At 39.6% G+C, this 21,099-nt stretch overlaps 1 protein-coding gene across 1 annotated transcript; it reads left to right on the top strand.

Annotated features, from left to right (window-relative positions):
• The first annotated feature begins 3,725 nt into the window (after positions 1–3,725).
• shoc1 (shortage in chiasmata 1) lies at positions 3,726–20,984 on the top strand. The gene is made up of 6 exons (XM_048620160.1): positions 3,726–3,731; positions 5,003–5,124; positions 5,417–5,510; positions 7,251–7,382; positions 11,912–13,061; positions 20,884–20,984. Exons 1-6 carry the CDS (start codon positions 3,726–3,728, stop codon positions 20,982–20,984), a joined length of 1,605 nt encoding a protein of 534 aa, XP_048476117.1.
• Positions 20,985–21,099: the final 115 nt, after the last annotated feature.

The following is a 21,099-nucleotide window of genomic DNA, read 5'->3' as shown; positions in this document are numbered from 1 at the left end:
GAAGCGGACACCCTTGCCAGTCCAACTGAGCATGTGGAACACGACTTGAGTGAGGGCAACTGCATAGCCTCACTCAGGACATATCCTGAACAGATGGATTCTAGATCAGCCCACAACCAAACCTCAAAAACAAAGCCAAGCCTTGGACAAACAGTTAAAATTATCTTCAGGATTCAGGGCAGTAAGCCATTGTAATTGCTGCCGGTGTGTGGACTTGAGGCAGCAAAAGACTCCCTTTCAATTTACACTGAATTAAAGAACTCATAGGCCAGTATCTAGGAGAGTGCCTACATCAGGTTTGGAACGGTTAAATTGCTTAGCAACATCCAGATCAGAACCAATCAAAATAAACATCTGGTTAAGTGAATGGAGATCAATAGTGGCACGGCCTTTTCAGTGATCACAGAACCGGTCTTTAACAAAATTCGCTCTGGACTCGAAATCCTTAAGTTTGCGCAAGACCTCAGCTAGGCTGAGAACCTATGCCAGGAAACCTTTACAGATTAAGTGTACAATTTTGGTTCCAGTCTTTTCTGAGAAGTAGTTACCAGTGATTGTAGTAAAAGGCTCGGGCCCAAGCTTGATGGGGTGAAGTTGGTAGAGAAAGATTCACCTAGATTGGCTCACCATTTTTCCATTAGAAAATGGGCTGCCTGAGTGAAGTCCTAATTAAATACCCAAAAGTTTTTCAGGAAGGTCTAGGGACTATCAAAGGAGCCAAGGCTATCTTGCGTGTTGACCAGGAAGCAATTCCACGATTGTGCAAGGCTCGCACAGTGCCATTTAACTAATGGGCAAAAGTAGAGGCAGAAATCAGAAGGCTGAAAAAGGAAGGAATCGTCTAACCAGTACAGTTTGTGGATTGGGCTGCAATGGTCGTACCGATTATAAAGCCCAACGGGTCGGTTCGCCTTTGTGGGAATTTTAAACAAACAGTAAATAGCTTTTCGCAGCTGGATAAATAGTCAATCCCTTGCATAGAGGATTATACGCAAAGCTGGCAGGGGGACTGTCCTTCACGAAGCTGGACATGAGCCATGTGTACTTGCAGTCATGGTTAGATGAGGAGTCCCAGAAATAGGCTACAGTTAATGCCCATAAGGGTTTGTACCAATTTACGAGACTGCCATCTGGGGTATTGTCAGCCTGTGGAAATTTTCAACAGACGTTGGAGAAAATTTTACAAGGTCTCCCCAGGTTGCTTTTTATCTAGATGACATGCTAATACTGTGGAAGACAAATAAGGAGCACTTAGAGAACTTGGAGATAGTCCGTAGACATTTCTCCCAGGCAGCGTACACCTTAGAAGGGAAAAAAAAACGTGTTCCAGGCATCCAAAGTGACTTAGACCTTTCCTTGGGTTGGTGAATTATTATGGAAAGTTCTTACATAACTTGGTCTCTATTTTGGCATCTTTGCATCAACTCTTAAAAAAGGGTCAGCCTTGGAAATGGTCGCATAGCCAAGCCATAGCTTTCAGGGAAGTGAAGAAACGGTTATCATCTTCTAAGGTTTTGGCACACTATGATCCCAAGTGAGATCTGGTATTGACCTGCCATGTCTCCCAGTACAGCACTGGGGAGTATTAACTCACAGCTGGCCCAATGGAGAGGAACTTCCAATAGCGTATGCATCCAGGACTTTGGCTAATGCAGAGTGTAAATATGCCCAGATAAAGAAGGAAGATTTGGTGGTCATATTTGGAGTCAGAAAGTTCTACCAATACCTTTATAGAGGTAAGTTTGTAATAATAATGGACCACAAACCCTGCTAGGTCTACTTAAAGAGGAGCAGGCAGTGCCACCCAAACCTTCAGGCCGAATTCAGCGGTTGCGTCCAATACTATATGTATAATTACAAGTTGGAACATTATCCGGAGGCAAAGTAGCAAATGCGGATACATTCAGCCACCTCCCACCGGCAGATCCACCCCTGGTGATACTGCCACTTCAACATTCTATAAAGGTTCTAATTTTCTGGACACACTTCCAGTCACAGCTGACAATATCCATCTTTGGATGCAGATAGATCTGATCCCAGCAAGGCTGAAGCACCTGGTGGTGATGGGGGAAGCCAAAGGGCTGTCATAACCAGAATTGAAACCTTTTTGGACCTGGAGACACCAGATCACAGTAAAGGACAGCATACTATTATGGGGAGCAAGAGTGATTCTCTTGAGCAAAGGTCGCCATCAGATATTGGCTGAACTCTACCAGTTGCATGCCTCATGCAATTACAGGTGTAGCTCCAGCAAAATGAAGATGTTGGCGAGACATTGTATCCGGTGGCCAGGATTGGATGAAGACATGGCTGCGTTGGTGGGGCAGTGCCCAGTGTGCCAACAAAAAGTGCTGCCAGCAGCTTCCCACTATTTGTGGGAATGGCTGGGTAAACCCTACACGTCGACTATATAGGTCTTTTCATGGGTTCAATGTTCTTAGTCATTGTGAATGCCCACTCAAAGTAGCTGGACGTGCTTAGAGTTCATTCGTTAAACATGGGGTTGATGATAGGAAAGCTGCGAGCATCTTTTACAATACACTGGCTGCCGGAAGTGTTGATCACAGAGAATGGGCTATCATTTACCAGCAAAGAATTCAAGTATGTCCTAAAGTCAAATGGCATTCAACATATAAATATAGCTCCATAACATCCATCATCTAATGGTCCGGTGGAAACAGCAGTCCAAACTTTGGAGGCAGGCTTAAAGAAACAGCCTACAGCTTCACTCGATACCAAACTCTCCTGGTTCCTATTTGATTACTGAACCATCCCTCATGCAACTACAGGGGTAGCTCCAGCAAAGTTGCTAATGGGAATAAGACTCTTCGCTAGGTGAAATCTGATCATCCCAGATCTTGGGGGGGAAGGGTGAAATGGCATCAGGAATGCCAATGCAGGATACAAGACTTGTCTAAGCGAGAGAGACACTTATCTTAAGGAGACGAAATTTGGTGCCGAAACCACAGAAATGGCCCTGCATGGGTAAGAGGCATGGTGAACACAAGGTCAGGTCCTGTGACGTACAAAGTTCAGGTTGCTGAACAAGCACATGAACCACATGAAAGCTGCAAACTCACAAAACGGGTCAGGAGCAAGACATACCAAGCCCCTCAGAACAGCCGAAAAGACTGTCAGAGCCCATTGGTTCTTCCCCCTCAGTCTAGAAACCTCAAAATCTGAGATGGACACAGCAGATGTTGCAGCCTCGACACCTTTACCACCTGAAGAAGAGGATGAACTTCTCCTGAGATGTTCCAGACGCCAGAGGCGATCTATGGTCCGGTGCACGCCACCTGTATCCAAGGCTAAGTCAGAGGAACTGGACCCAGTGCGAAAATTCCCATAGGAGAGGCTAAAAGAAAAAGAACAGGCCTACGTCTCTGGACTAAGCGCGGGGGGGGGGGGGGCGGGGGGGGCGGCGGGATGTAGTGATTGTGACAAGGTCCGCCAGATAGACCTCCTAGAATATGAGTTCCCTGATAGAGGCTGTTAATCTGGTCTAATCAGGGAGCCCTGGCTAATTGATATAAACAGGAGTGTCAGAGGTTCTGTCATCTGAGAATTGGCTCTGAGAAAACAGGACTAGTGTCAAGTACTACGTACTTGTAAATAAAGGATGACTTGGTGATATCCTCTGTGGGGTTATTTCAGGCCTTCAGTTGCCTTAAAGACTAGAAATGGCTGTCGGTTTGGGTAGAGGATCATAGGTTGGCCTGGAGGCCATGGAGGTAGGTGGGGGACATTAGCTGACATGAGTCGTCATGGATTTGGCATGGAAAGTGTGGAAGGGTATGAGGACTGGAGGGCTGTTTTTGGGGTTTTTTTTCTCTCTCATTGTTTCAACAAAGTGCTGGTGCACAGAGGCCAGTCTTTCACCCACACTATCTCGGACCCAACAACTCCAAATTCTTTAGAAGGTCACCCATCATGATTCCAACTTCCTGAGCACTTTCTCCCAAGTTGGATTTGTGGAGTGAGGTATTATACATACTCTGCACACCCAAATCGGGATAGATAATTCATTCGTCTGCATCAGTTTTCACGCAAATTGATGAAATACCAATGGAACAGGAAACATTGACGGCCAACTCCACTGAAGTATCACTCCAATATTCACCTTTAAATTTCTTACTCAACTGATGAGTTCACAAGTGTTTCCTTTTGATGACTTTCTCTCCATCTTTTCTTGGGATGTACAGACAAGCTATTCCACTGGCTTTTCCCTGACCTTGATTGCTTTGAGGCTGCTGAACAGCACATTTGCTGGAATGGATCTTTATTTCTGTATTGAACCACCTTCTGACATCTGACCTCGGTTTCTGTAAAACGTAAAAGCTTACAATATCTCACCAGGTGGCTTGCTAGTTATTTAGCTATATCACATGCTTTTTTAGAACAGCCATTTTGACCCAATGCTATAAAAGGAATTTCTAACCTTTAAAAAAGGCACCATCACTGAACCAAAACCAAAACTCATTTCACTCTACTTTAGAAACCAAGTTTCCCAAACAATAATAATGTACTACAAATTCATAGATTTAAAAAAAAGTTGAATGCCAAAGCATTATTTATGAAACATGAGAAAGAAAAACTATTAAACTACAGTTTTTTGAATGACTGCCCCACTGCTATCATCGGGTATATAATGACAGAATATTTTAACACATACGAGCTGAAGAATTTCTGAATTCTGGCTAATTTCTGGATGCTGTCTTTATGTGTGTTTGGAAGGCATTTGATAAAGTTCCTGTTTTAAGAGTTGCAGAAGTTAAAATGATTGGAATTGGAGGAAATCTTGAGACTTAGGGTCGTAATTGGTTGTGAAGCATGAGACAGAAAGTAAAGTACTGTATCAAAGGTGGTTGAAGTATTTTACAGTATATCCAAGTTTCCAGACAACATTACATTAGGAGGCACAATAAGTTGAGTAATGTAAACAAAATGTATAGCTACTTTGCATTAAAGTGATCAAGAAGTAATAACAATTTATACTTATTAGGATATCAAGGAGCTAACTACTGAAAAAGCATCAGATTTAATTGTTCGAAGATTAACAACATTGGCACTACAGTACAGCTGTTGCTGGCTCATTTTTTATCCAAAACAAAGCCTAAACACACAGTAAGTAAATATAAGATTTTAACAAGTTGACCGCTATCAATTTGTTTTCCACACGTGCTGCAGATATTCTCAAAATCACTTTAGAATGAATTTTAATTTCTAACATTTGATTATAAAAATAGTAAGGTTGTGCACTTGCTGCAGCATGATGTTCCAACTTGCTTACCATGATTACATAAAATCACCCTTACAACTTCCCATATCAGAAAATATCAACGAGAAACTCATGAAATAACGTACATAGTTGAATTTAAGTTTTGCACTCATTTCTCTTGTCCTGTTTCCTTTTCAGATATTGTTTTAATGAAAAGATTTTTCATAATCTTTCCTTGATCTATGCAGCTTTTGTGCCTTTTCTGATTAAATCAGAGGAGATTGAAGTGAAGGTACAAATACAGATAATGATGAATAAGTGAATTTATATTTTCTCTTGTAATTTATTTTAAAAAGCAGAACTGTTTACTTTGTAAAGTGATAGGTGACCAACTGGTAGGATTACACCAAGTAGGGAAATTACTTGTAATGTAACATTTCCTTTAAGAATATATCTTTATTGGAATTGGGAAGTTACTTTACCAATATAGATCCAGCAATGAATTTTTGACAATTTATTCACATTCCTAAGCATACCTGAAGTTTATGTCTGTATTGTTTCATTGAGATATTTTCGGAATTTTACTTTTTAAAAGCTTGCTACAGCAACAAAACCAATAGGATCAAATACTATGGAAATTTCCTGACAGATTATTGCCGTTGTGCTCTACCCAGAAAACTTGTATAACTGGCACTATCACTAATTTTCCAGGGTTTCCATGGATAAACAAATTGACTTAGGGGGATGAATCGGAAATGCCTCTGGGGAGTTAGGGTGGATCAGGCAGTGCTTTGATGCATCAAAAGATTGTACAAAAGATTACAAGGGTCAGTGATGAGATATAGTTGGCCACACAAAAATGGATTAGTTTGGGTTGGGTAGTAATTCTTTTATTTATTCACTGGATGTGGGCTTTGCTGGCTGAGCCAGCATTTATTGCCTACCCTTAGCCGCCTTTGAGATGTGGTAAGCCACCTTCTTGAACCCGCTGCAGTCCATAATATAGACCCACAATGCCAACTTCAGAGCCTCTCTGACCTCCCAATTTCCAGTAAGAAGGAGGTAGGACAGGGTTAGGCGGGGTGGGATGAAAGGCAGCCAATCTGTTCCTGGAAGTGGATTGTCAATTTAAATATCATCATGTTGTCTGCTGTCTTAAGTTTTACTTTGTGGAAATAGGTTTTCCAGTAACAGGAAGCTTCTGGTGTTATATTTCTGATAGCCAGTTGGTGAAAGAAGAAACCAAATGTCACACTTTTAATTCTCATACATCTAGCTTTGTAAGCATTAACATTTTACAACATTGCAATTTTTATATTTTTAACAGCTTCTCTGAAAGTCAGCAAGTGCTGAGCTTATTGGTACTGCTTAAATTTACTGTCTGAATTCAGGTGCCAACGAATGGAGCGTGTGTCAACTGTAAGAACAGCTGTTCCAGTAACCAGCTGATTTTACAAATTCAACGTGCTCAGCTCCGTTCAGCTTACTGGCACTCAAATACCAATTTGAGGGCATATGCCATCCAAATGACCAGCTGTTTCAGTGGCCAATTAGAATTTGCCTTCATACTTTAGGCAAGCTGAGAAAGATAGCACATTTGCATTATAAAATGTACCAATGATTAAAATTAAGTATGGGTGAAAGGGACAACTGACTGTGACTGCAAGATAAATATCCCTCCACAATTGTTAATTATTTCAACCAATTCCTCTGCAACTCAAGTGGAATTTTCAGTATTTTTTGTCGTACCAAATCATGCCATAATTAGAAATTGCAACAGTATAAAAGGTTTTATATCGCAGGCAATCTTCTTTCACTTGCTCAACAGAAAGCTTGTGAATTCCCATGTTTGCGGTAATCAGTTTATTCATTATAGCATAAATTATTACAAGTATAATATTTAAATCTAAGTTGTAAGCCTAGATGATCTGCAATAACAAAATTAAGTCCAAAGCATTCAAAAGCAGACCTAAAGTGTTTAATACAGTTTATTGAGTTATTTGTAACAATTTTGTTCCTATCATACTTTTAGGTTGTGCTTGCACCAGGAATTACAGAGACAGCCCAAGTGGTTCGCCATATAGCAGATCTCACTTTGCTTTCAAGCAATAAGGATCCATTCACATGGCTCGATAGATCTTGGCTTTCTACTCTTCCAACTGAGGTCCATATTTTATGTTATCATCCAAGTGTATTATATAATTTTAGTGTAGGCATTTAGGGAGCAATCATTACTAATGTACCTCAGATTTACCACTTGTTTATGATGTTTATATCTTTATACTTGTTTATACCACTTTACAATGTTCACCACTCTGAATAGTCAGTAGAGGGTGCATGCGTACTCCTTCCTGTGAATGTGACTCTTTGCTCACCTGAAAGTCCACCAATCTGTAATTTATGCCAATATTAATTTAACTATCATCACAAAGAAAGCTTACATTATTAATCTAATTAATCTTTTCAATTTTACAGAGAATTCTATGAATTTTATTTAACTAAGAGAAATCAAGAAAACCAAAAATAAAGAAACACAAATGCATCAAATGTTGACCTCATTTTGGCCAATCCTATGTAAATTGTCTGGAGGAAAATTTAATGGAGTGTACACACTCCTTTCAAACAGGCTGTGAGAAGGAGGGGCTATGTGTTTTAGTATATTTTATGAGGGTTGTAAAGGCAGAAGGAGAAATGGAGAAGCTGAAGGGTCTAGGGAGGGATTTCCAACAAATGCAACCTAGGGAGCTGAAAATTTATAATAACCTAGAATTTCTATTAACTGTTTTGGGTGATGATACAGCAGCAAAATGGAAATTTCATTTACAATGTTACACTTGGTATTATTCATCCTAGATGAGCTGCAAAAAAGCAAAGGCATCTACCTCGGTTTTCTGCCTCTTTGCAAGTTTCATGTCCATCCTGCCACTGCCCTTAAATGCCATGGGCTTTAGTTACCTGATAAGTCTATTATGGAGTATCTTAATAAGTGTCTTTTGAAAGCCCATGTACCAACATAAGAACATAAGAAATAGAGCAGCAGTAAGCCATTCAGTTTCTTTGACCTTGCTCTGCAATTCAATATTATTGCATATGTATGAAACACATTTATTTTGTTCTAGGATGAGAAGCAGCTACTTGATTTTCCCAGTTTAAATTCATTGGTTGCACAATTGATGCTGAGAAAAGCTCCATCAATGGAGTGGCTTCTGTCTGCGACTTTTAATGAATTGCAGGAAATCCTTCCTGAGGTGCCAGGAAAAGCTCTGAAGGTTGGACATTACTTGGATTTAAATAACTTACTGATATTCTAATTAATCAGCTACAAATATTATGAAGGATATAACAAAATAAAGCATATTCTACAGATTTGAGATCTAATGATGACAGAACAATAGTATAGTGCTGTGTCTTTCTTCATTTAATATTACTTGTTACGAAAAAACACAGGATTATGACCTGTGTATTAACAGGAAGGATTAATACTAATGGTTTACGTGTGTTACACAGGAATTCTAATCTCTAACATTGATGAAGCAGAAGAAGAGCGAGAGAAAGATAGACAATTTTTCTCCTCATTCTAATTTGTTCTCTTTAAAAATTATTTGACGCATTAAACCTCTCCTCATCTTTGGTTCCAACCACTATCAGATCTCTTCACTCTCTTTTCTGTACTGCCCTTATGTTCTCCCCAAACTTATCCATATAAATTCTTTAAGCTATTTTCATTGTCACCCTATCAACCTTGCCACCTCATGTGACCTTTCTACTTTAATGATCTTGGCAGGTGTTGGATCTGCCTATAATTATGGGCTTGTAATTTTTGCATAAAATTGACTAAACAGCAATTACTTGACTTTATATAATGTCTTTAAAAGTAGAAAAACATCCAAAATCAGAAGTTTTAGAGAAGAATAGAATCAGAGTGAAAAACTAAGAAGTATTTGGAGGGGTGGCCAAAAAAACAAAGTCAAAGAAATGGATTTTACGAGGGTTGTAAAGGCAGAGAGAGAAGTGGAGAAGCCGAAGGATCTAGGAAGGGATTTCCAACAAATGCAACCTAGGGAGTTGAATTATGAATAGCAATAATAGATAAAGAGAAGGGAATAATGCATTAGCAACAACAATGACTGAACCTTCCTCTGGCTCTGAAAAAACTTGACCTATGCTCTTTCATGGCTCAGAAACTTCACACTCAACTGCATCAGTCCCAGCAGCACATAGTTCAAGTAGTGGCCGCTAAGGGACCACAGGCAATCCCAAAGAAGAGGAGGTTATGGATGCTAGATCTCAGGTAAGTTCAAGATATCTGTAGGACTTCGCTGGCTTGCCTGAGCCATTGGAGGCCCAATTTAAGAGGCTGATTGAAGAGGGCTGGTGTCTCTGTTGGGCACGGGAGACCATCAAAGAAGGTCCCACCTCTCTTGTCCAAAACCAAACCATGCAGCCAAAACTATCCAATTATCCACTTGTTGTGGAGCTACCCTGCTGTGAGTAAAATAGCAGAAGGGGTGAAATGGTGTACTTAATTGGCTATTAATGTAAGAGCCTCAATAGATCTAAGAATGTGCTGGCTTCCTGATTCCTTCACTGCCCCAGTAAAATGAGGGTTTGTGTTACAAACTTACAGGACAACTGTCTGGCATGGACTGTGACTTTATTGAACTGACTGTTAGATAAATGCCTGCTGTGAGTGTCTTATTGTGGAAGTCACATGACTAAAGCAAGTCAATTGGTGCATTAGTACAGTATTGCATTTTGATCCCCAAACATCCCTCTTTTCATACAAAATAAACTGCCTTCATTATCACTTGCACTTTGTGAGTTACCTAAATTACCCATTATACACGTAACTGTTCTCATTAGCAGTTTATTATTCTTGTCAGTCTCTGCAGGTGTTGCAAAAAGGGCCCAGATATTCTGATCAGTGTTGTAAAACCTATTTCTGACCCTAATTGGTTTAGAAATTACCACTTACCTTTAATAAAAATTTAAGTTGCTGGAAAGAAGAATTCTGAAGAAGGATCACTGGACCTGAAGTGTTAACTCTGCCTTCTCTCCACTGATGCTGCCAGACCTGCTGAGCTTTTCCAGCATTTTCCGTTCTTGGTTTTGATTTCAGGCATCTGCAGTTCTTTTGTTTTTGTTTTGTTTTCAGCAGAGCTACCCTGTTTTCTACGAATCACATCTATCTTAACACCTATTCTGCATCTATCTCTCTCCTTTACTACTGTTAGCACTTCTTTGTCTTTTTCTCTGGGCACCCTCACCATCTGTTACACTCGTCCTCCTCCCCCTTGGTCAATAGAATAAAAAACAACATTGTACATCTCCCTTAAGTTCTGAAGAAGAGTCAAATCAGACTCAAAATGTTAAATGATGTTGCCAAACCTGCTAGGTTTATTCAGTAGTTTCTGTTTTATTTTCGGTCTCCATCATCTGCAATATTTTGCTTTTATGTTAATCTTTGGAATTCTCTACCTCAGAGAGAAGTAGCAGCTCAGCCATTGAATATATTCAAGACTGAGTTGTACTCAATTTTCACTCTAAGGAAGTCAAGGGGAACAGGCAGGAAAGGGGAGATGAGGCCAAAGTCAGATCAGCCATGATTTTATTGAATGGCAGAACGGTATAAAGAGGCTGCATGGCATACACCTGTTTCTTTTTCTTATGTGCTCAATTGACTTCAAGCCTTTCCAAATAGATATCTATTAGTCCAAAGTCAAGATCTCCAAAAAATTATTGCCAGTGCTCTGAAAACTATTGAACAAAATAACAGGGAAAATATCTTGACCATATTTCTTTTAATGTGTGTAGTTAATGAGTTTTGCAACATCAGTGGGGGAACCAGGTACCAATTTGAAATTTGCAGCTTTATATGAATTAAGTTCGGTACCCTTAATAATCTGTTTCTGTTTTCTCAATTTGAAGTATTTTCTTGATACAATAAATAGTGTTGGAATATGGTAACTTGTGTTAGTATCATCCAAAGTAGTCTTTTAATTAGACCTGATTTTCTGTCAAACAGAAAATGAATAGAAAAAAATGATAAGGGAAACATTAATATAACAGTTATATTTCTGGTCAATTCATCCAGATGTCTGGATTAATGATCTGGAAATGATAATCCCAGCCTTGAGATTTTTTTCAGTTCATTAAATAATCTTTCATAAAATAATTAATATCAGTAATGCTGACCATGGAACCACCAGTGTTCCTTAAAAATGCAGCCAGTTAATTCATATAATTTGGGAAGAAAATCTTTACCAGGCCTGGCCTATATGTGACTCAAGGACCACAGTGATGTGGTTGACTCTCAACTGCCCTCTGAAATAGCCTAACAAACCTTTCAGTCGTAATGGGATGGGAGATCATTGCTGGCCTCGCCAGTGACAGCCAAATCCTGTCAAGTAAGATAAAATGAAATCAGGATGTTGTGAATTACACAAGCTACTTTATTGCGTGGTAGCAAATTTTTTTGTACTTCTTGATTTTAATTGCTAATTTTTTTAGAAATATTGTTTTGTACTATAAAGGAAATGCCAAGGGAACATTTAAAGAAAACTGCACAAATCATTGGAATCACCATTCAGATCAATTTTGTGATTTACGATATTCACTGTAGTTCCATGTTTATGTTATTTTCTTTGAAACTCACTTATTCTTTATTCTTCTTAATGAAAACTGTTGTTCTAGCTTTTCAGTGAGATAACTGCATTGCACAGGCTTGGCACATCACAAGAATCAAGAAAATCACAAGAGGAATCACCTTCTGACAAAACTGTGTCAAGCTTTACACCATCTGTGTCTGAAATGGTTGACCATCAGCTTCACTCAAGTTACGATATACTAAAGAGTGTTCACTCAGAGAGACCTGAAGAATCAGAAGGTTCGGAAATGATTAACATTTGTAGACCAAGGGATCTATGGGAGACTGGGAATGTGTTCCCTGAAACTCGATATCAGAATTTCAGACCAATTTTTGAATCCAGGGCTGCTACCCTTTCACCGTGCTATCAGTTGAAGAATCATTTGCATTCAAGAGTGAAGCAAATGGCAGAACATGAGCAAAATGGTCTACCTCACTATTTTGAAAGTTCTGGTTATAATGTTGGAGTACAGTGTCACCAAGTGGAACATAAATTATCTGATCACCTGAGTCATCTAGCATTAAAGAAAAGCTCAGACCTTGTGGGACCTGACGTTTATTTTGAAAAGAGCAAAATGCCTTCTCTTGACCAGTTTTGCATGGGTGAGCACACATACACTGCAGAATATAAGTCTCAAAAAAAAGCAAACAAGAGGCTGGGTATAAAATCGAGCAGCAGTACACAGTATGGCTTCTTTCCTCAGCATGACATTAATGTACTTCGCTATGGATTGAAAGATGAGGCCAGTGACATTACAGCATTGCAGAATGTCAAGAACCATCATCCCATGACTTCTTATCAAGCTTTCCCAGTCTTATCTGGGAAACATTTGGATAATTCATCTTACCAATTGAGTGAACCATTCTGTCACCAACGTCATAGGGCTGTTGGAGCAAATCATGAACGAATGCCGTACATTAATCCTAAATTTTCAGATTATGACTCACAGATTGAGTATGCATATGCAGACAAGTCTGAAATTTGTAATAGTACCCACTTTCCCTTTCAAACAACTGATTTTTGCAATGAAATTGTAGAAGAGCAGGCCTTCAATTATGAATTATTTAGAAGAAAAGGAAACAAGAGGCAATGCACTGAGACTAAAATGAATGAGTGGAGAGGTTTACCTGCATCAAACATAGAGGAATATTTACCTGATACAGCAACATTTTATACATATTCAGCAAGTTCTTCAGGTAAGTACTGTATTTCATTCCTTTTATGATAGTTGATAACCTTGGTGTTGATTTTGAAGGTAAAATGGTCTGTCCTATTGAATGTGCCTGCTTGTATCCCATTTTAACTCTGCCTTAATCTGTCATTTTTCCTCAGTAAAAGAATTTATAATATTTAATAAAGTTTTACAAAATAAAATGTATAAAACATTTATTTCACAGATGTAACTCTTTCAGGGCCAATCTGTAGATTAGGGACTACTTTAACAATCTCCCTAGCTAAATCTCCAGACTGCCATTTCAACGTAGCTGGGATAGTGGACTTGGGTTGTTGCAGAAACCAGACACGTAAGAGTTCAGTTTTTGCAGACATCTCTTGGAAACGAAACAACTAGCACTGCCGGGCCTAGAACCCTCATCTTGCTGACATGCATATACTGATTCATGAACAAAGCTCCAAATTTACTCCCCTTCAATTCCGCCAAGCCTTAGGTTCCTCTTCCATTGTTTGGTGAAACCCTTGAGTTCCCCTTTCACAATGACGGCACAAACTAAAGGACCTCTCCAATGCTGCCAAACCTCAGCAAATCCATCACAATGTTACCATAGCTCAGGATCACCTGCAAAGCTATCACAGGCCAGGCCTTCCATGTCTTTACTTAGGATTGCTTTGAAAAGTCAAGCAACTTAAAGATCTTTAAGTGTTGAACAAGGCCAGAAATGCATGAATGCTCATTTGGTGTGCAGCCCAGCCTTGAACTTGCTGCTAAGCAGCTGCACCCCTCAGCAAGAGGTTCAAGTTCATGTGAGTCTACACCACCTAAACCTTGCACGGTCTGCTTAAAGTCAGATTGAAAATCTTATTTCATTTTGGTTGTAGTTGAGGTTGTAGCTATTTGGAGAAGATTGGAGGACCTGAAGAAAGGAACAGAAATGGTGTAGCAGAGGAGAGAGCATGCTCACAGGTCTGACAGACTGCACTAGAGTCTACGGTGTAGGAGGTCAAGAGGAGGCGAGAGGTTCTCTTCCTCAAGACAATCCTCCAGACATGTGCTGAGAAGGTAGTGGGAGCAGGAAACTCATGAGTCTTCTGACTAAAATACCAGAGGCCTTCCATTCTTAAAATTTCAGGAGAATGGAAGGAAAAAACTCTCCTTCACAGTTAGTCATCACTTCGTTAAAGAGACAGGGTATGCTTTCAACCCAGAACAGAAAGTGACAATAACCTGCAAAGTTCAGACTGAAACAAAAGACAGTTAAATCCTATATTAGTTTTTTACATTTACTTAAGGATTAATAGGTCTTTTTACTTCCAATATTTAAAAAGTCAGTCTAATCTACAAGTGCCTTAAGTATTCATTTTGAAAAATTGAAATGCTTAAAAGGACACATAACCTACATTTTTACAGAAGAGTTATGTACTGTATGTTTCATGGTATAGTTTTCTTCTTACAAAATAGTGAATCCTTTGACTTTCCATGAATAAGGCTTCTTGAGAATTATCTGTGATATGAACATTGGTAGATCTGTATGAACCTACTTATATAGTAGAGGTGCTTATGAATATATTAATATATTAAGAATCAGGGTGTAGCTAAGGGAAATATGACCCCATTAAAGACAGAGATAGCTGATGATGTTTAAGATGACTAGTTAGTGACAGATTTATTAAACAAATACTTTGCATCAGTTTTTACAGTAGAGGGAGACGATAAAATACCAGTGATAAAAGGGGAACTAAAAACAAATCACGGGGAGGAACTTATTTTATTCACAATAAAAATGAATGGTAATGAAGAGATTCATTAGTCTCGGGATAGATAAATCTCCTAACTCATCCATGGTGCTACAGAAGAATGTAGAGATTAAAATGAGGAATGTGAAAATCAATAATCCATTTTTTATCACTATCATGACAGTGCACAGCAGTTCTTTAGTAAAACTACTGAGCTTCCCAGTAGGTTAGTTTTTGATTCATTAAATAGATTTATATATAAATATGTAGATTTTAATGTCATACCTAATTGTGGCTTTCCCAGGATGGTGAGACAACCTATGGAGAGAGATTGTGTAAATTGGGCCTGTGTTCTCGAGAGTTATGAAGAATGAGTGGTGATCTCACTGAAATTTACAAAATACTTAAAGGGATAAACAGAGTCGATGCAGAAAAGCAAACTCCCCTGTTTGGGAAGACTAGAGCCAGGGAACATAGCTTAAAAAATAAAGGGATGCCACACAAGTCTGAGATGAGAATTTTTTTCCTCAAGACAGTTGTGAACCTTCTGAATTCTCTACCAGAGGGCTGAGGAAGTTCAGTCTTTGAGTAACTTTAAGGGAGAGGTTGATGGATTTCTGATTACTAATGGCATACAGGATTATGGGGATGGGCTGAGTAAAAGTCATGTTTGATCAGTCATAATTGTATTGAATGGTGAGGTCAGTTCGACAGGCTGAACAGCCTACACCTGTTCCCATGAACTGTGCTATCTGTGCTTTGTAAATATATGTTTGCATTTCAGATGTTACATCAGAGAGGTCACAAAGCTGTTTCGTGTATGAATTAGATGGATTACTATTGCAGTACTATTTCTGAGCATAGGGTTAAGCCACATTGCTGTGCAGTAATATTTTAGAATTCTAATTATGCAGGTTAGGATCTCCAAGTTATGAATCCAGCAGCTACACTTCAGAGATCCTTTTGATCCCCTTGAGAAAGTGTTGTACATAATTTATCTGGCAGGTATAAATCAATAACACTAAAGTTGATTGATCCTTTGCCTGCTTCAACGTCAGGTCAGGCTACTGAAGCTCCTGGGGAGATGGTTCATTGGGGCTGGGTATGTGCTAACATCCAAGATGAGTGTGTAGCCATGGTAAAACAAAAACTGGGCCAATGGGAGTGAGTGAAACTCCCTCTCCATGGTAGGTACGAACCTGGTAATCAGGCGAGAGGTGCTGTTGGTGTTCCTGAATCTGTCTAGCTGTCAGGACAAGGGTTTCGGCCCGAAACGTTGACTTACCTATTCCTTGGATGCTGTCTTATCTGCTGTGCTTTTGCAGCCTCACACCCATGGACTCTTGAAAATAGATCACGTCCAACAACAATATGATGAACAAAACTCCAGGTAAAGCTGGGAGAAAATGCACTCAATGTAGCCCTCATCTTAATAATCCCAGTTCACTCTATTGTGTACAGTTTTGGTCACCCTGTTATAGGAAAGATATAGTTAAACTGGAAAGTGTGCGAAGAAGATTTACGAGGATGTTGCCAGGACTAGTAGGCCTGAGTTACAGGGAGAGGTTAGCCAGGATAAAAACATAAGAACTAGGAGCAGGAGTAGGCCATCCGGCCCCTCGAGCCTGCCCCGCCATTCAATAAGATCATGGCTGATCTTTTTGAGACTCAGCTCCACTTACCCGCCGCACACCATAACCCTTAATTCCTTTACTGTTCAAAAATTTATCTAGCCTTGCCTTAAACACATTCAGCGAGGTTGTTTCAACCGCTTCACCACTTCCTAGGATAGGATTTTATTCCTTGGAACATAGAAGAATGAGGGGTGACCTTACTGAGGTGTATAAAATCATGAGGGGCATAGATAGGATGAATGCATTTAGTTCTTTTTCCCAGGGATGGGGAATTGAAAACTAGAGGGAATAGGTTTAAGCTGAGGGGGATAGATTTAGGAAGGACCTAAGGGGCAACTTCTGCACATAGAGAATAGTGTGTATCTGGAATGGGCTGCCGGAGAAAGTGGTTGAGGCAGGTGCAACAGCAACATTTAAAAACCATTTGGATAGGTACATGGATGAAAGGGTTTGGAGGGATATGGACCAAATGTGGCAGTTGTAACTAGCTGAGTGGGCACCATGGTCAGTGTGGACCAGTTTAGGCTGAAGGGCCTGTTTCCATGCTGTATTACTGTATGACTCTAATAACCACCTTTGTGTCTGGCAACATCAAGTTGTGTGTAGACTCTCAGTAAAATAAGCACCAAGTGTTACGACGTGATCAGGTTCTACCTGTGCTGGTGTTGTAAAGGATAGGTTTGACCACGTAACCATAAAACACCTTATGCAGCTGGACATTGTCATACCACTGTCCTGTGTGCATACATTTACAAAAAAAAACACTTTGAATTATAAATCTGACATAATTTGCAATTAGAATTAACTGAAGTCTTGCAGGAAAAGGATATTGTGGGTCTTGCCAGATAGTCATTATTATTGTTAAAAAATTGCCATCAAATAAGCATTCGAATGTGCCTTTGCAAAAGCAAATTTCAAAAAAGGTAAGTGCTTTTTGTCAATGTTCATCTTGAACAGGTCCACAATGCAGGACGCTGCTCCACATGCTGGAAGATCATTAGCTTGATGAAAAACACACACTTCAGTCTACCTGTAGCTTGTTGGTTTTCCAGTGAAAAGTATTGCCCATAACCAAGTCTTACAAACTGAAAATACACAGATTGGAAGACACTGGTTTGTTTTGCTTTATATTCAAAATTTACTTCGGTGGTGTAATCTATGTTTATAAATTTTATGAATAAAATGTATTTAAGAAAGATAAAGAGATACAGGAGTCAGGTTGGGTAAGTTTTCTTCTCATTGGTCAACACAGAGTACATGCTGGAAAGTTCCACAGACCATATTTACTCAGAATGTACATATTACTCCTGGAAAACACTGCTCAAGATGTACACTAAGTTCTGATCAAAAGTGATTAAGCACAAGTATCTTGTTGGCAATTGAGATATCTATTTAAGTAAATGTAATCATGTTAATGCATAGTATCAAATTTACTGTCTTATTTCCAATTTTATATTGGATGTTAAGTACTCGAGGAATAAAAAAACTTTCAAAACTGGTAACAAAGTAACCACTGTTGATTGTTTTAAAAACCATTTGGGAGGGGAAACATCATCTGCCATGCTTACCTTGTCTAGCCTACATGTGACAGCAATGCAGTTAACTCAATTGTCCTCTGAACAATAAATGCCTACATACATGTGTGTAAAGTTTTCAAGAAGATTTGTAGCTTGGGTTGTGAATGAGATTGTAGACATGCTCACCGAGCCGGTGGGTTTGATCGCAAACGTTTCGTCACCCTGCGAGATAACATCGTCAGTGCGCCTCCGGTGAAGCATCAGTGTTCTGTCCCGTTTGTTATTTATATGCCTCGGTTTGCTGGGGTGATTGGTATTACTTCTGGTTCTGTTTTTCAGTTGTTTGTACACAGGGTCTAATTCAATGTGTTTGTTGATGGAGTTGCAGTTGGAATAGCAGGCCTCCAGGAATTCCCTGGCGTGTCTCTGTTTGGCTTGTGCGATTATCGATGTGTTGTCCCAGTCAAATTCATGTCCCTTGTTGTCCATGTGTAGTGATACAAGTGAGAAATGGTCATGTCTCTTGGTGGCTAGTTGGTGTTCATGTATCCGTATAGTCAGTTTTCTTCCAGTTTGGCCTATGTAGTGTTTCTCACAGTCCTTGCATGGTATTTTGTATATTACCCCAGTTTTGCTAGTTTTGGGTATGGGATCCTTTACGTTCGTCAGTTGGTGGTAGTTAGTTTGTGGGCTACTCTGATATCTAGGGGTCTGAGTAGTTTTGTGGTCATCTCTGAAACGTCCTTGATGTATAGTAGGGTGATTATGAGCCTGGTTGTGTTGGGTCTTCCTGTTGTGGTCTGTCTTGGAGGTAACAGCAGACTGTGCTTTTCGGGTATCCATTTCTTTTGAAGACTCTGTATAAGTGTTCCTGTTCTGCTTTGCGTAGTTCCAGGTTGCTGCAAGTGTTCTAATGCAGCTCCGTTTGTGGGCGTTGGGGTGGTTGCTAGTGTAATTGAGTATTTTTGGTTCGTGTGTGTGGTCTTTCTATATTTGCTAGTCTGGACTTCCCTGTTGTTTTTGCATTCTATCATTATGTCCAGGAAGGGTAGTCAGTTGTTGTTCTCTTCTTCTTTCATGAATTTTATCCCGGTAAGGATGATGTTTATGTGCTAATGTGTTTCTTCTCGTTTTGTGTGTTTAAGAATACAAAAGTGTCATCTACATTATCGGACCCAAAGTTTGAGTTGTATAATGGGGAGCGCTGTCCATTCTAACCTTTGCATTACTGCTTCTGCAATCAGTCCTGATATCGGGGATCCCCTTGGGACTTACCCTTCCTTGACATAATGGTAGAATGCAAAAACAACAGGAACTCCAGGCTAGTGTATATAGCAAGACCACACATACGGACTAAATACTCCATTACACTAGCAACCACCCCAACGCCCGCAAACGGAGCTGCATCAGGACACTATATATAGTGTCAAGACAAGACACAACACATTGCAGCAACCCGGAACTACGCAAAACAGAACAGGAACTCTTATACAGAGTCTTCAAAAGAAATGGATACCCGAAAAACACAATTCACCGTTACCTCCGAGACACACCACAACAGGAAGACATATCACGACCAGAGTCACTAATCACCCTACTATACGTCAAGGACATTTCAGAGATGACCACAAGACTACTCAGACCCCTGGGTATCAAGAGTAGCCCACAAACTAACAATCACCCTATGACAGCTACTGATGAACGTAAAGGATCCCATACCCAAAGCCAGCAAAACAGGTTTAATATACAAAATACCATGCAAGGACTATGAGAAACACTATAGGCCAAACCAGAAGAAAACTGATTATACGGATACATGAACACCAACTAGCCACTAAGAGACATGACCAATTCTCACTTATATCAGTATACATGGACAATGAGGGACACAAATTTCACTGGGACAACAGATTCATAGTCACACAAGCCAAACAGAGACACACTCGGGAATCCCTGGAGGCCTGCTATTCCAACCAGAACTCCATCAACAATCACATTGAATAAAACCCTGTGTACCAACCACTGAGAAACAAAACTGGAAGTAATACCAACCACCCCAGCAAACCGAGATATATAAATAACAAACGGGACAGAACACCGATGCTTCACCGGAGGCGTGGTGACAAAATGTTTGCAATCAAACCCACTGGCTCGGTGAGCAAGTCTACAACCGCGCACCATGAGTGAATTTTTAAAAATTCTGCCTGTTGTGTATTGCACTGAATAAATTGACACACGCCCAGCTCCAGGCAGCCATTATTGAACAAACTTTAGTTACACCTCACCCACCGTATGGGCAGCAGAGGGAGCAGTATAACAAATGAAATGTGCTCCCATTTAGCCATTAGAAATAGCTGATGTGATTCACTTGCAACTCAAACGTACAATTCTCCTGATTGCTTATTTAATTATCAACATGGCCAATATCACACTCAAGAGAAAAGCAATTTCTGAGTTCTTTTAGTATTCACATGAGATGACAAAAACGTGGAATTAAGAGTGACGAAGTTTCACTGCATAAGATCTTTGCCAATCTTCAAGCCTAGGAATGGGAACAGGCTTGGATGTAAGCCAGTCTCTCAGTTTTCTTGTTCACAGTTTACAGTGTTAGGCCTAGGGCTTATCTTTACTGTTCTGCAAGAAGTTTCCAATTCAATGCAAAACTGAATGAAGTTATTTGTTAGACAATATTGCATTATAACATTGCATATCTGTGCACATCCATTCATGGCTGTACCTTGCGATGCGTTACTTAGAAAGGCAGCCTCTTACAAAATGCTCAGATCTTCTACTATACTATATTGCCTTTTATTATTTTAATGGCAGTATTAGTTCTTCTAAAATTTCATTAGAATAACACCTCAATTAAAGAGATAGATATATCTTTAAACAAATGGTTTAAGCATAATTTCAGAGCCCCACCATCTTTTCATGACCTTGCTTTTTTCAATTATTAGAGCCAAGATACAGAATTTTACCAGAAGCAAAGAAACAAAGACTAGCCTATGAAAAGGTTCCTGGAAGAATTGATGGGCAGACCCGCCTCGTATTCTCTTAAAACAGTTTGAGAATTGTTCAATTTTTCTTCAAAACTCTGTTTTTCCTTAATAGTTATACTGTGTGAAGTTAAATATTAATAGATCCAACCAACTCAATGTATTCTATTGTGTATT

Source organism: Rhincodon typus, chromosome 3 (assembly GCF_021869965.1).
Source record: "Rhincodon typus isolate 14 chromosome 3, sRhiTyp1.1, whole genome shotgun sequence".
Lineage (NCBI taxonomy): Eukaryota > Metazoa > Chordata > Chondrichthyes > Orectolobiformes > Rhincodontidae > Rhincodon > Rhincodon typus.
This window is presented reverse-complemented; position numbering and strand designations above follow the sequence as displayed.

Bases quoted from the DNA above. Each gene is read 5' to 3' on its own strand.
- shoc1 (XM_048620160.1), top strand. The intron at 5,125-5,416 runs GTAAGTAAATAT...TTTCCTTTTCAG, and splicing joins AAACAAAGCCTAAACACACA to ATATTGTTTTAATGAAAAGA. The intron at 5,511-7,250 runs GTACAAATACAG...TCATACTTTTAG, and splicing joins CAGAGGAGATTGAAGTGAAG to GTTGTGCTTGCACCAGGAAT.